The sequence below is a fragment of the Pelobates fuscus genome, chromosome 1 (assembly GCF_036172605.1).
Source record: "Pelobates fuscus isolate aPelFus1 chromosome 1, aPelFus1.pri, whole genome shotgun sequence".
In the NCBI taxonomy this organism is placed as follows: Eukaryota; Metazoa; Chordata; class Amphibia; order Anura; family Pelobatidae; genus Pelobates; species Pelobates fuscus.
The window spans coordinates 447,869,788-447,885,603 of NC_086317.1; the positions used below are offsets into that span (position 1 = coordinate 447,869,788).

General features: G+C 41.4%; 1 protein-coding gene across 1 annotated transcript in view; it reads right to left on the reverse strand.

Moving 5' to 3' along the window:
* The window catches only part of AASDHPPT (aminoadipate-semialdehyde dehydrogenase-phosphopantetheinyl transferase), a 136,423-nt gene that overhangs the window by 40,904 nt on the left and 79,703 nt on the right, over nt 1-15,816 (reverse strand). Inside the window, exon 3 of the mRNA XM_063444922.1 lies at nt 9,432-9,553. Within this exon, the coding sequence (XP_063300992.1) occupies nt 9,432-9,553 (122 nt within the window). The remainder of the gene's footprint in view (nt 1-9,431; nt 9,554-15,816) is intronic.

Below are 15,816 nucleotides of genomic sequence, written 5' to 3' on the forward strand. Positions count from 1 at the left end.
TAGCCATATGGTTAAACTAGCGCATGTGCCTACTCAGGTATGGAAAGGGTATAATCCTTTGGTTTGGTTTGGAGGGCTTAAAGCAGTGGTAGTTGGAGTCCTACTGATTTTAATGTTGTGTCTACTCCTGCCGTGTCTTATACCCTTAGTAGTTAGGTCTGTGCAAAGCCTGATAGAAAATATAGCAGAGAGGAAGGCTGCTGCACAGATAATGGCAATTTATAAATATAAGGCTCTAGATCAGGGAGAACCAATGCAGGAAGATGAGTGTTGAAGATTCACATCATAAGATAAGTCTGGTCTGGTTCAAGGTAACTTGCGGTGTATGCAAACTAAGGTTAAGTGATGCCTCAAGTAATTGTGAAATATCAAGAGGCATCAAAGGGGGTAATGTGGTGGAATCTCTGTAAAAATAAATTTAGTAGGCCGAGATTACCACGTGGCATGTGTACGTGCATATGCTGACGTATCGATCAGTTGGTTGCACGAGGCAAGATACGATCAGTAGTGTACGGAGCATGTGCAAGAATACAGGATATAGTATTCCTCTCCTCCATTGTGCTGGACAGGCCATGCGGTCAAGCAGGAAGTTAATTCTTATTTGTATTGATTGGTCAAGAGAATGTGCGGGTGGAGCTTAATATGGGAGGAGTTATGTGCCTATATAAGGAGCCTGCACTATTGTCCGGGGCTCAGAACTTGCTGTATTTTGGTGACATTAGTCCCTCTGAGTCCCGATCGGTGATCCAATAAAGAATCTCTTCCTTCCTGAAGAAACCTGTGTCCATCTCTCTGTGCTTGGCTTCCGTCAGTTTCTCCGGTATCAGTAGTATAACCACAGCACGACAGGTAGCCGAGACATATCTACTGTTGCCTTGACCTCTTAATTGATGCTTTGTGTGCGCAAGTACATAACAAATAAGAGATTGACTATTACTTCCTTCCACAAAAGAATAACATGGTACAAAAAAAATAAGGTATAATCTTTTGTATAGAGCAAACAATAAATATGCAAAGACTACTTGAAGTCTTGATGCCAACAGTAGGCAGAATAATCATTAAATGAATACTCCAAACATCATAACAACTACAGCATGCTGTATTAGTTATGGTGCTAATGGTTTGACTTCTTACCTGGGGGAAGTGAAAACAAAGCCAAAGAATTGGGTTTAAATACCCCTTCTGTGGATCTGATTGGCTGTAACCGGCCTTTGACCCCCAAGGCAGTTACCAGGTTTCCATGTGCATGATTGCTGCTCAGCACAAACCCTTCTGTGGAGTTAATTGGCCATGATTGGCCTTTGACTCCAAAAGTAATTACCAGGTTTCCATGTGCATGATTGCTGCTCGGCACAACTTTTCCTGTCAGGACAGTAAATGCTATTAACCACATTTTTATGTACGGATGAATCCGTGACAGTGTCAAAGGGCTAATAAATAGAGCTAATAAAAAGGGCACATAAATAGGGCTAAGTATTAGCTGATAGGTTAGGGATCCAATTTGGGTAATAAGTGAACAGATATAAATGGAGTGTTAGCCGAGATGTAAAAATAGGTTACTTTTTCTTTAAAGGGCCAAAGACAACGAAGATGCACGCCCCCTAGCTGGTCAAAGTGCACCTACATGCACCCGCGATGTCGGCATCAGCATGGATGGAGGAAACGGAGCAGCACGGGCCAAGAGGAGGTATTACAAGGACTAGCTCATTGGCTTAGAGCATCATTTGCTGTGCACTAAGCTCAGTGGACCCATGCAAGAAAAAGGTTCACTACTTACATGGAAAGGGGGTTGGGGTTAAGCAGGAAACTCCTGACACTATAACAGCACATTGTAGTGGTTATGGTGCTGGAAGTATTCCTTTAACATTTCTGCTAGTCATATGGACTGTCTTACAGTAAACTCTTACTAAATAATTAAGTTACCCTTGTGATTTCTAGTCAAGTGCAGAAACTATTCCTTTGTAACTATATATGATTAAAAAAAAAACCTGAGAAAACAATTGTATAGAAGCTGTGTACATTGCAGATTTGGTCAAAACGGTGCCAAATAATCAAAAATGTACTCACCGTAAATTGTTTTTTCATTAGGATTAGAGGCAGTGCACACTTACATTATGGAATTTCAATGTGAGGAAAGGCAGGCAGGAACTATAAGATAAATGTAATAACTAAGCTACTCCTAATCCTCTTTCTTTAATAGTATAAAATACTGAATTGCGCCAGAAAGTACACCAAGTCTTTTTGTCAATGTAACTTCAAGGTGTAAAAACAAGTTCCAGGTCAGAACTTTCATCTGACAGTCCTGCAATGCTTCAAAAACTGAGGTTCACAGAGAGCTGAACTAATAAAATTAAGATCCCATGGAGAAATAATATATCTGATTGTTGGAAGTAAGTGGTGTGAAACTGCTGTGAAGAATCTTGAAACCAAATGATCAGAAGCCAAGTCTCTGATGGCATAGAACAAGTGTAGGGAACCTTTGGCTCTCCAGATGTTGTGCACTACATCAGGGCCGGTGCTTGGATTTTTAGGTACATAGGCGAAGATGCATTTTTCCACACCCCCTCCCCCCCCCCAAAAAAAAATAATCTTCACCTATGTGCCTCTTAACCAGCCCCTCTCCCCTCCCCGACCATTAGTGGTCCCTTCGCTGTCCCTTAGTGTTCTTCTCCCCTCCCCCCTCTTTTTCCTGTCTCTTGGTGTTTCTCTCCCATTCTCTTGGTGCACCCCACACCCCTTTAGTGGTCACACTCCCCTTCCTGGTGTGCCTCCTACCTCTATTGTTGCATTGCCGAGCGGAGCATATCCCCTAAAGGAGCTTCAGTTTTCTGTACCCGGCCGGACTGACAGGGAGTGCTCACTCTGTTAGTCACACACAGACTCAATGACAAACATACTCTCACTGATTTGACAGACACACTCATACACTCACATGCACACACACTCACAGACACACACAGACGCACTCACTCACACACACTAAGTCATTCACAGACACACGCTGTCACTCACAGACACACACGCTGTCACCCACAGACACAGACACTCACACACAGACACACACACTGTCACTCACAGACACAGACACTCACACGCAGACACATCACATACATTCACTAAGTATTTTACAAATACAAATTTTCCATCCAGCCTCCCTACCTGGAGAGCTGGTGTGGATGAGAATCATTTCCTGTGGTCCAGTGGGGCTGCTGGGCGGCGTGCGGCAGTGATGTGATCAGGCGCGGCGAGGGAGCTCTAATCTCACCGCTCTGCTCCCTCGCGGGCTGTCTGCTGATGCCGCGGGAGCCGGAATATGACGTCATATTCCGGCTCCCGCGGCATCAGCAGACAGCGTGCGAGGGAGCAGAGCGATAAGATAAGAGCTCCCTCGCCGCGCCTGATCACATCACAGCACTGCCACGCCGGGGGTTCAGAAGGTGGCCGGCAGGAGGGAGAGCTTCCCTCCTGCCGGCCACTGAAATATTGCGCCCCCAGAGCCCGTGCGCCCTAAGGCGGCTGCCTGTACCGCCTTATGGATGCCCCGTCCCTGTACTACATACCCCCTGATGCTCTGTCATGATTATGGCTGTAACATCTGCAGTACTGAAAATTGCCTATAGAAACTGATTCGAGAAACCTAAACTCCCAACGAAGCAGGACATAAAACCTTTGCAAAATTGCAGAATGCAGCGGGCAGAAACAGATACAGATTCTCATTAAAAGTAAGGCATTACTAAGTTTGTATGCAATTCTGGAGCAGACAATACTTGTGGATTCCGTCTTGGTAGCCACTACTATCTCAATCACTTCATGGCTTAAACTTAGTTTTTAGGATTTTGCGGTTCAGATACCACAATGTGAGATTGAATGTTTTCAAGGTGCAGAGGAATTAGATGGTATTGCATTTTTTTTCTAATGGTACAAGGTGCAAGAAATTTCTCTTAGAAAGGTCCATCAATAATAATAAAATTGATGCCAGAATAGAATAACGACAGTGACTTTTGATTTGTCCCAAATGTTCTTCTGCAAAAGTTTTAGAATTAACAGTATTTGAGGAAAGATGTTTGCTAGATGAAACTCCCAGGTAAGTGACGGAGTGTCTAGAAAGTCTGGATGGTTGGATTTGTCGACTGAGGCAAATTTATTGACCTTTCTGTTTATTTTTGAGGCCATAATGTAAATCTATAGCTTTCTGAATTTTTCCACTATATTCTGGAAGGTCTTCGGAGTCAAAAAGCAATCGTCTTGCTTTAAAATATTCCTGTTCAAGGCACCTGTTAAAATGTTTACCCTTACATTGTTATGGACAGCTAGCAGTGAAATAAGGTAAAGTTTCGACCACTGCATAATCCTGAGCATAATCCTGCAAGGGAAGAAGATTGAATTTGTCCCGGTCTGTTTATATACGCTATTGTCACAGCACTGTTCAATGTTACTTGAACACGGTTTCCCTGAAAATGTGTTTTACAAAACTCTTCAGTGCCATCCAAGTCTTGAGTTCTTTGAAATTTAAAGATTTCCTGGAATTTCAAGAGGTCTATTGATCTTTTGTCAAAGATTTTTCCAAATGTGCTCCCAAACTGAAAGAACAAACTTCTGTAGAGATTATCACATGGCTTCTGTCAGTTGTAAGGGCTGCAGTCTTGCTGTGGCCCAGCTGACAGGTAGAATGGATGAAGTGAAAAGGCCCATCACTCGCGTAGCTTCCATTATTGTCTATGTTTCCTTTCCTTCCACAGAAGTTAAGGAGTTTTTCTTCTTCTCTGTGGGGGGAAAAAAAAAACTTCACCTGGACTTAGTCTATAAAGAATAGATTTTCTGGAGAGAAAAAGTCCTGATTTTTCCAGGTTCAGAATCCATCCATGTAGTTGTGGACATGTAGAGCCTCTCCTGATATATTTTTGAAGTTGCTCTTCTGTGTCTGCCTTTAAAGGGACTCTCCAGTGCCAGGAAAACAAACGGTTTTCCTGGCACTGCAGGTCCCCTCTCCCTCTCACCTCCCATCCCAAGTTGCTGAAGGGGTTAAAACCCCTTCAGTGACTTACCTGTATCCAGCGCTAATGTCCCTCGATGCTGGATCAGGCTCCGCCTACGCTCCTCCCCCTATTGCGCATGCGCGGTCCGCGGCGTGGGAGACCTAATGCGCATGCGCGGCATTAGACCTCCCCAAAGGAAAGCACTGAATAATGCTTTCAATGCTTTCCTATGGGGATTTCAGCATGAGGACGTCCAGCGTTGTATAACACACTTTTCGTGTTCTATGGACACGGAAGTGTCCTCTAGTGGCTGTCTAGTAGACAGCCACTAGAGGAGGACTTAACCCTGCAAGGTAAATATTGCAAATATTTACGAAAACTGCAATAATTACACTTGCAGGGTTAAGGGTAGTTGGAGTTGCCACCCAGACCACTCCAATGGGCAGAAGTGGTCTGGGTGTCTGGAGTGTCCCTTTAACAGCTAGTCGTCCACAGAATGTAATTAAATGGAGACCTTAAGGCAGCTGTAATGACCACTAGAACTTTGGAAAAGACACGAGGAGATGAGGAGAGACTAAAAGCAAGGGCTATGAAATGTTAAAGAAGCCCATCTCATTCTGTAACACAGATCAAAGGAACTCAACCAGTGTCCGTCTTGAATAACATGAGTGTCTGACTGATCGGTTATCATAAAAATGTTTTTCCTTGCAATGTAAAGATTTAGTTCTTTAAAATAGGTCTGAAAAGGGGGCGTGGCCAAGCAACGCAGCGAGCAAGACGTGTTTGTGTGGAGCTCCTGCTCAAAAACACACAAAACTAGCTGAAACGCCACAAAATTAAGGCACAAAGTCCTATAAGAGCTGAACCCCCCCACAGAGAGATGGGGCGAAAAAACAAGAAACTCGCCCGCACGGAGGGCTCTTACCAACCCGATATCAGGCGATCCTTTGACAGGCCGCAGCACCGTCCGCAGCCTAAGATGGCGCCGGACAGGCCTAGCAGCGCCAGTGAGTCAGATGCGTCCAGCGAAGACGAAGCCCCCCAAACCGAGAGCCCTGCCACCGCAGTGTACAGACAAGGGGACTCCGACTCAGATGACTCGCCCTCCACGAAAGGCGACATCAAAAGACTGTTATTAGACCTCCGGGAGGTATGGAAATCCGACCTCGCCGGGGTACAAGCAGAAGTGGCAAACATCACCACGCGTTAGGTTAGGTTTGTTTATACATATCCGGTGCGGACTCGTGGTACGCTGTTCCTGTGGTGTCTATGCAGCTGGTACTTGCTGTTGTGCTGCTGCCGGGGCTGTGTTCTAATCCGTCCGCATCCGAAAATAAGGAATTTCAATTAAAAAAGATACACAAGGAGGGCACACTAGACAGGCCAGAAGCACAACAGAAGCCTTATATTCAGAGACCATGTTGAAACTCTGACACAAAAAGCAGACAAATGTGTAACTATTGACTACGCTCAAAGGTACCCTTATAGGTTACCTACTGTTAGCATATAGCCAGCAAAGAATAACTTACCTAACTCCTTGGCAGTTAACTTCTGCCTAACCAAGATACTATGTTCTAGCGTACATACTCATAGGGTCAGACTAGATCGCTCCACACAAATTGTGCAGATGCCCTGAAACTCAAGCGGGGATAGAACTTCCAGCACTCTAAGCTATACACAAAACAAATTGATTTTTAAGTCTAGGCACCACTTATCTATTTAATTTAATTCATCTATTTAATTTCTCAGGCACTGTAGAAAGCTGGTTAGCAGCTACTCCAACGTGTACGTAAGAAATAATTACCTCGCCTAAGCGGTTACAATGCCTACAACTTTGACACATAGGCCTGGAAAAATACTCTACTGCACCAAACCTTGTTGTTCATTGTTTACATGTTACTTATAATCTAAAAACTGTGCAAAGTAATTATTATGCCATGTTATCACTTGTTGACAAACGGTCTGCCAACGCTATTGTGGCGTGACAGACATACCTGTTTCTTAATGCACAAACAAAAATAAAGAATTAAAAAAAAATAGGTCTGAAAGACCAGTCTGGTTTTCAAACCAAAAACACCTTAAATAAGTTCCTGTGAAGTATTCTGTATGCTGAACTTTTTCTATCACACTTTTTCTTAGCAGATTCTGAACTTCAATATTTAGGGTTGATGCTGTCCTGTGTGACTGAACCAAAGAACACATATCTTTGTAAAGGAATACTGTTGAATTGTATTAGAATCCAGCCATCTGTGGTGATGTTTTCTCAATTAAGTCTTTCATCTACAGCTCTGGCATCAGAAATTACGGTCTTTTGGTTTACCCATGAGTTTTCCTTTATGTTTACGCCTATAATCAAAATAAACCCTCTATACGTGGGTTTATTTCGGTTGAATTCCATCTCTCCTTTTTTTCCCTTCCAGTAGAGATTTATATACCCTCTGCTCTACCATCTTGTTTAAGAAGATCGTCAAGTTGAGATCTAAAAAATCTGCCATACTAAAATGGCAGGTCACACATGGAATATTGTGATGCTGAATCCACCAACCAGTTCCAAAGCCACACCACTCTTACAGCAACTGTAGAGAGCCACATGGATTTAACCAGTAATTCTGAAATAGAATCTGCTAGAAAATCAGATGCCATTGTAATATTTGGGTTTTCTCTACTGAAGCTCCTGGCATAAGGGCTTTACGCTGAGCTGCATTTGTAGAAAATATCTTCCTTAATGCAGATTACGCACTTTTGTTCGTTGCACCTGGTGGTCCACCAGAATCTCCTATAGCAGGGGTAGGCAACCTGTCAGTAGTACAGTGCCAAAATAAGAGTTTGAAGTCTCTTGGTGTGCCGATCCTCTTTTTTTAAATTGAGGTTTCCATATTGTGCTTGTGTTATTTATAGGTGTTGTAGTTGCTTTGTAATGTTGAATGTGTGTGCATATGAGCGGTTATATCGTACAGTATATGTTCATGAGTAGTTTGTGGTAGTGTGTATGATACCAATGAATATGGGCTGTGTATGGGGGCTGCTTGTGGAATTGTGTGTCTGGATGATATGTCACATTGTGTGTTTGGTGTGTGTATGTGTGGGGCTGCTTCAGGTATTGCATGTTAGAGACTGCTTGTGGGGTTGTGTGTGTGTAGGTGGATTTTCAGTGTTCTTGTGGTGATGCAGTGTTTGTATGTGGGCTGTTTTTATTATTTGTATGAGGGTGCAGCTTCTTCTCCAGCTCTGTGTATATCTAGGAATGTGGGTGGCTTCCCTGGGGTCCAGTGGGGAATGGGCTGGCCAGATATAGATCAAGGGCAGGGGCTGCAATAGCTTCTGCGGACTGCTCTACTCCAGTGTGAATTCCTGGTCACAAGTTCTTGGATGAAGGGATGCGAGATTACTTCCACTAAGTGGTGCAATGCATAAATTGATACTCACCACTCAGTTTGCACTAAGGACTCCTTATAGGCAAGAGCCTGTTTGGCTAGGACAGCCTTGAGTGCCGTGCAAAGACACCTCGAGTTGCTGACCCCTGTCCTATGGGTAGGGTGGTCTTCTTTTCCCCAACTGTGCAAAAAGGCACATCCACTTTAGGGAGATCTAATTCATTACAGTCTTCTTCTTTAACTTACATGTAAAAAATGTTTTGTGACAAATGCCTTTTCCATTCTCTTAGTATTACATTTTTAAATATGTTGATAATTTGGATGATGAGCTAACTTAACTGGAATCAGGATATTCACAACATTTCTCTTTATTGCCTTTTTGTAGTGACCTTGTCACTGGCTCAGGAGACAGAGTTGACTGGGTTGGCTAAATTGCAACTAAGCATATATCAAGAAACGTCTGTTGGAGACTGGATTGAAACCATGATAAAAAGGATGCCACTACAGCTTTTTTCGCTTTCTCTGAAGCTTCTTTCGAAAAGCAACTACACATTTTCTTCCATCCAGCCTTAGCTGCTTGAAAGATGAACAAATTAAATTCTTGGATTTAGAGAGATATGTTACTGACTAACTGAAAACAAAATGAGACCATTAAGGTAAAAGCAGAGTATCTAGGTATGCTGGAGGGCTGTTCACAGCACACCTGCAACAGGGCTGAAAAGCACGCAGCTTACAGAGTGTTGCTCTTGGGTTTAACAATGTCAGCTCATAGAAGTTATTATGGGGGCAGGAGTGTCCAGATGCGTTCTTATAATCCGGGATTAAACGGTTTTGCTACAGATTAACCTTTGATCTGTGCCAGACAACACTTTCCCCGACAGTCTTCTTATAGCTGCTGTAGAATGAGGAAGGTTTGTCGGGCCGAGGAAGATAGGCTGAGAGCATCAGCTGATGCTTCAGCCTATCATTGGCTGCCCGCTAATAGAAACAGTCCGTGCCAGCCTATGCATGCAATACATACACGTAGATCAGCTTATATATAAGCAATATTTCTTGTTTTGGCTTTAGAACATGTATTTACCCAGTGTCTGTAGAACATGTCTAGCCGGCTCCTATTGCAGTTCATGCTCTTAATTGTACACCATTCCTTCTCTGTGAACTGACGATTCATCAGGCGGAAAAACTCCTCAGTTGAACCACTACCTAGAATACAAAAATGGAACAGTTAATACACAAAAAAAAAATAAAAAAATAAAATAAAAAAAAAAAACAATCTAAGCAAAATAACAATTACAGTCGAATATAGTATAGTAGAATAGTATTAGTAATAGTATTTTTTTTACAAACCATTACCCACTACTGTGTTATGGTTAATAGCAGGTGCAGTAGAGACTGCTAATGAACCTATGCGATGTGTGATGTTATTAACCCAGCATGACTCAAAAATTACATAGCACTCTGTGTGATTAACAATGCCTGTACTCAGTGCCACAGTAACCTGGCGTCATGTAATACATAATTTATATATATATATATCTTCAGCAGCAACATTCTAGGTCAATATCACTCTAAATCTAACCAATTATCAAACTGTACAAAACAAAAAGAATGTGCTTGACATACATAAAAAACACAAATACTTGTCCCTATTAGAATTAAGGTCTCATCCCCTCGCCCCATAAAAAAAATAAGCATTGGGGAGGTAATGTGCACGCGCAGTGAGCTCTCTGCATTCAAGTTTCCCATAGGAAGGTGTTTCCGCATTACTCGGACAGTGCAGAGGAAGTACCTCTAATAGCGGTAAGAATATAAATAAAAAACTGCAATGTTTAACATTCTAGGGTTAAAAAGGAGAGGGCCACTGCACTCAGACCACTTCATTTCGATGTAATGGCCTGGGTGACTATAGTGTCCCTTTAATTGATGCTTCATTATCAGATACATGTAAAAACAAACAAAAAAAAATTAAAATGATATATGTTGTAATGCATATATTTGTAATACTGTAAAAATGAAAAATTAAAAATAAATGTAATAAAAAATTAAAAAGAACCACTCTAGCCACAGTACACGTTAGTAATACTTACTATTGGGAAAGGGGAGGCAATATGTGCAGCGAAGCAGGCCATTGTTTGGAGTCACGGATTGTTGAATATTTGAATACTTGTCTTAAAGGGACACTATAGTCACCAGAACCACTGCAGCTTAATGTAGTGGTTCTTGTGGCTATAGCCTGAACACTGTAAATGCTGCCTTTTCAGAGAAAACTCAGTGTTCACATTGCTGCCTTCTAAAACTTCTAGCGACAATCACTTAGCTCGACCATTAGGTATGCTTCCTAGTCCAGATGCAGTCAATGCATCTCTATGAGAAAATGCTGATCGGTGCAGCGTTGTATACAATATCCTCCAAATGCTTTCCTATGGACAAGTATTGGATTGACGGAGTTTATTATCTGTGATGATCTCAGCAGAGGTAAGGCAACGCAAGCCGCAGCAAGACTTGCACAGCGTGGGAATAAACGCTGAGTGAAATCACCTTTGCCATGCAATCAGAGGGGGCGTATCACAAAAATAGTTCAACGCTATAGCGTCAGGAATAAATGTTTGTATCCCTGACAATATAGTGTTCCTAAATACTTGACCACCTGACGTATGACAATTTGAATACATGTTTTACTTCAGATTTCTGCCTTTATTTGAGGCTAAATGAAACCTGTTGGTATATTTACAGAGAAACACACGGTAATCCTCGTTCAAGTGATTAGAAATAGTACATTTAAAAAAAAAATAAAAATTTAAGAGCTTTATTGCAGATTTATACCATTATCTGGATCGATAGTTCATTTACAATAAATCAATAACAGCAAGGATAGCTTGGCAATAAACGGATTAAGTGGAAATACCTGATAAAGTGTGTTAGCTAATGAACTAAGCAGAAAATCTACTTGTGTGGTTTACGGTTTATATATTTTAGGGTTTTGTTAGCAAAATATTGAATATAAACTCAACTGGTTTAGCTTAATTTCAACACATTTCTCCTTGATTCATCTACCTTGATAGTGATCACTACTCGAATGCCATGTACCATATCACATAAATTATTGCTTTCATACACTGTAGCATATTCCACAGCACTGTACAAAAAGTAGACAAAATATAATGATAAGCGGGAATAATAGTTGATACAAGCCAGCAATTAGTATAGTTTACATAAACATATACCACCGGGGGGCGCCACAATCACACACGTGTGAATATATTTACCAGATGTTGGGTACAAGTATTCATGAAAAGAGATAAAAACAATAAAATATAGTGAAGTATTTAATAACAGAGATACAAATAATTTAAAAGTAAAAATCACACTCACAAATATAGTGGCACAATAGGGACATATGTCTAAATTGTGCTAAAAACGCTTGTCAGCCCCTTCCTGGGCTAAAATCCCCTTTTTTTTTATCTGGATTTCGTTTACCCAATTCTAAGGTAGTCAGTCCGTATCTGGATAATCTCCAACCGTGTAATATGGTCCAATCTTTCTGTGGGGGTGCTGGCAAGCTTCAAACTGCTCGACGCGTTTCGTCTCACCGACTTTATCAAGAGGGCTCTTGAGGGCTTGATAAGAGGGCTCTTGATAAAGTCGGTGAGACGAAACGCGTCGAGCAGTTTGAAGCTTGCCAGCACCCCCACAGAAAGATTGGACCATATTACAAGGTTGGAGATTATCCAGATACGGACTGACTACCTTGGAATTGGGTAAACGAAATCCAGATAAAAAAAAAGGGGATTTTAGCCCAGGAAGGGGCTGACAAGCGTTTTTAGCACAATTTAGACATATGTCCCTATTGTGCCACTATATTTGTGAGTGTGATTTTTACTTTTAAATTATTTGTATCTCTGTTATTAAATACTTCACTATATTTTATTGTTTTTATCTCTTTTCATGAATACTTGTACCCAACATCTGGTAAATATATTCACACGTGTGTGATTGTGGCGCCCCCCGGTGGTATATGTTTATGTAAACTATACTAATTGCTGGCTTGTATTTTCTTGGGATTGGGAGTGATCCCTAATTTGGAGGGGCTAACCTGCACTGTTTAAAGCACTATTTAAAGCACTTTGTGTTCCCACTTACCGCCCCCTTGTCTATATTGGAATAATAGTTGATGCAGCCCTAATCAAAGCAGCTTATAGTCTAGTGAAAATCTGCATCAATTTTCTTGTGATATGTTTACCCCACCAATCCTCACTGATTTCTATAGTTGTACTTCCTTGCACATCTGAACAATGGTACAAAATTTATAGTCTGATATGGTTTCATATACATCTATACAGAATTTGGGTTTTCATCCCAAGATATGGTACATAGGACTTTGGCTCACATAGGATCCTTTCTTGTGACTCCAGGCAATCTTCTCTCCCATTTTATTTTCAATTGTGAATTATTTCCGTAAATGGGAGTATCAATGTCTTTCTTGCTTGGACAGGTCAGTGCTGTGTCTTTTGATTATTATGTTGGTTAAAGGAACAGTGTAGGCACTTAACTTCATATTATTGAAGTTGTTATAGTGCCTGCAGTCCTGCTGCTCCCACCCCTATCTTACCCAACCTCATCCTACACCCCAAAGAGGTGTTAATTTTTTTTTTCACTAAACAGAAGCCATGGCTTCAAGTCACACCTCCAAGCCCACTGGGCATGACATAAAATTATGTCATGAACGCATGCGCAGTGCCGTTGCTGTAAGCCAAAGAGAATCACTGAATGCACTGATAATCTATGGAGAAATTCTAGGTGCATAGCGGCGAGCGCAGCACATGCAACTACGTTTCTCAATGAAGAGGAGCTTTGGACTGGACCATCATCCTGGAGGCACATGGCATTGGAGAAAAGGCGAGTATTTTTTTATTTTATTTTTACGTGGGGGGGGCGAGGGGGAGGGGGAAGAAACCTAATTTATATGCACAAATAGGTGGGAGGTGGAATTGCATGTCATGTCACCTTAATAGACAAAGACAGGACCAAGATATTTCATCATCCATACAATGTCTCTTTTGGCATGGTTGAAGAAGATTTCTTATCAACTTGCACAAGATGGCACCAGGTTCCAGCAACTCTCCATGCCCGTGGCTTGACACAGTCCCCGTTGTTCTGCCGCTTTGGTGCGGTGGAAGGAACTTTACTGCATAATTGCACCCTGGTTGAGAGGTTTGGTAGGGAAATCTATACCAGTTATTAGACGACCTGACGGCCTTTGAACCTGCCGCTATATTATTACACCACACATCATGTACAAACGTTCGGTGGTCCCTCGATTGCTTAATACAGCGAAGGCAGTCATTCCATTCAATCATGTTCACCCTCTGTGTCCAGATAGGTTCAGGAGGTTGACGAGTGTAATGGTTAGGGCTCGGGAACTATACTCATACTAACTGGCTGGAGTTACTTTACATCCAGAAGGCTGCAAGAAATTTGAACGACCAGTGCCATAATCCTAAATCGGGAGAGGCTCGGGTGCAAATAGCACTTATGGCTTGGTTCTGGCTGTGTGCAAGCGAACGTGTATGCAAAAGGGTCTACCCTTGCTTTGTTCCTACTGCATTCTTTCAGAGTAAAAAAAAAAATCCTTGATTGTTACTTTAAATAAAATTGTGCACTGTCCCCAACGCATTAAATCTAAAATCATTATACAGAAGCTAGTATCAACAGACATCTGCTGCAGAACAGAATGTAGCTTGCAAGATTAAAAGAATTCAGACCCTACAAAGTGAACGTTCGGGCATCTAGAGAACGAAGAAAACTGTCAACAAAAAGATTGTGCTCTATTTTTTCAATTTTTTTGGTACCGAAGAGAGAAATCTCATTAAAAAAAAATAAAATGTTTTAGTGCAGCAGCCCAATCTCTCAGAGGAACGGAACATATGACTCAAAATGCGGGATTCTGCTGCCACTTCACAATATAATGTATACTCAAGATGCATAACTTTTCCGAGCAATATATTTTCACTACAAAGACTGTCACCGTGAAAACTCTTATGGTCGGGCACAGAGAGAGCAATATAAAATGATGAAAGCGCAAAATGAAGAAAGTCTGAAAAAGATCATTATATTGTGTAGTCTACAAAAACACACATATAAACATAGGCTGCTGGTTATTCATATGTTTTAGTAGAGATTCTCAAAACCTGGCCTCAAGAACCACCAAGCGCTGTAGATTTGATGAGATCTAGTTCTATTGCAGGAGAGGATTTTGATTAAAATATAGACCATTGGTAGACAGCAAAGAAAAATTTAATAGCAGCCGTTTCCAGGAAGTATCGATTAAGTGACACTTTAGAGGAGAGTAGGTAAGTAAAAGCAAATTCAATTGAAGAGGACCAGTAACATTCAGGGAGGTAGATGGTCAAGTGAAATGAAGACAGCAACAATGAAATGCAGGGAGTGCAGCATGCAAGCAACATGAAGGTAGATATTAGAGGTAAATACAGCAGGTCACATGCAATGAAAGAAATCGGTAAGTGACATGTTGAGGGAGGGGAGCAAGCTAGTGGTATAGGGATGGAGGATAAAGGGTCACTATAAAAAAAAAAACATACATCTATGCACATTACTAGGCAAGTGTTTCAAGAGGTCAGAACGTTGCGATTGGTTGGCTCTTCATCATTTTGGGAGACACCTAGAACATGTATTATTTAATAGTGGTACTGGTAGAGCCCGAAATGAGCAAAGTTTATATAAAATACACCAATGTGTAGTATTTATTTTTTTTTCTCTATTTTTTTTTTTATTTTTTTTACATTAAACATGAGTTGATGGGGTATATTGGATAAACACAATTATTTTAGTAACACTTTATCCATTCATAATGTTGTTGGTTGGGGCTCTTTATTATTGCTAAATAGACACGATAAGCACCAGAACAACAACCGCTTCATGTAGTGGTTCTAGGCTATAGAGACTAACTGTTCGGCTTCATCAGTGATAACGGTGCCTTTTCTGAGAAAAGGCACTGCTGACTAATGCCACCTCTAATGGTTGTTACTCTGCCACTAGAGAGGCTTCCTGGTTTCAGTCCTGCCACTTCTGCAGGACTACCGTTCAGCTTCTCTATGCTCCGACACAATGCATCTCACTGAGGAGTTGACTGGCACAATGCAGTGATTTGCTGTACATTTACACTTGCCTCCCAATGCTTCCCTGTGGATTTTTAAAGTTCTGGGAGGCACAACAATCCAAATAGCTAGGCTAACACTAAAGCTTTACGGGTACATATTTGTTTAATCAATGCTTTCAATTTGGTTAAAAAGCATACTAGCTATTGACAAATACTTGTTAGGCATACAGGATAAAGTAGTCATAAAGCCGTCCTTCAGGCAAGGTGTTCAACAACAGGAGCATGCTACATATTCCCAAGTCTGGAAAGTGAAGTTTTAAAACTTCTGCTTTGGTACGATAGTAGAAGA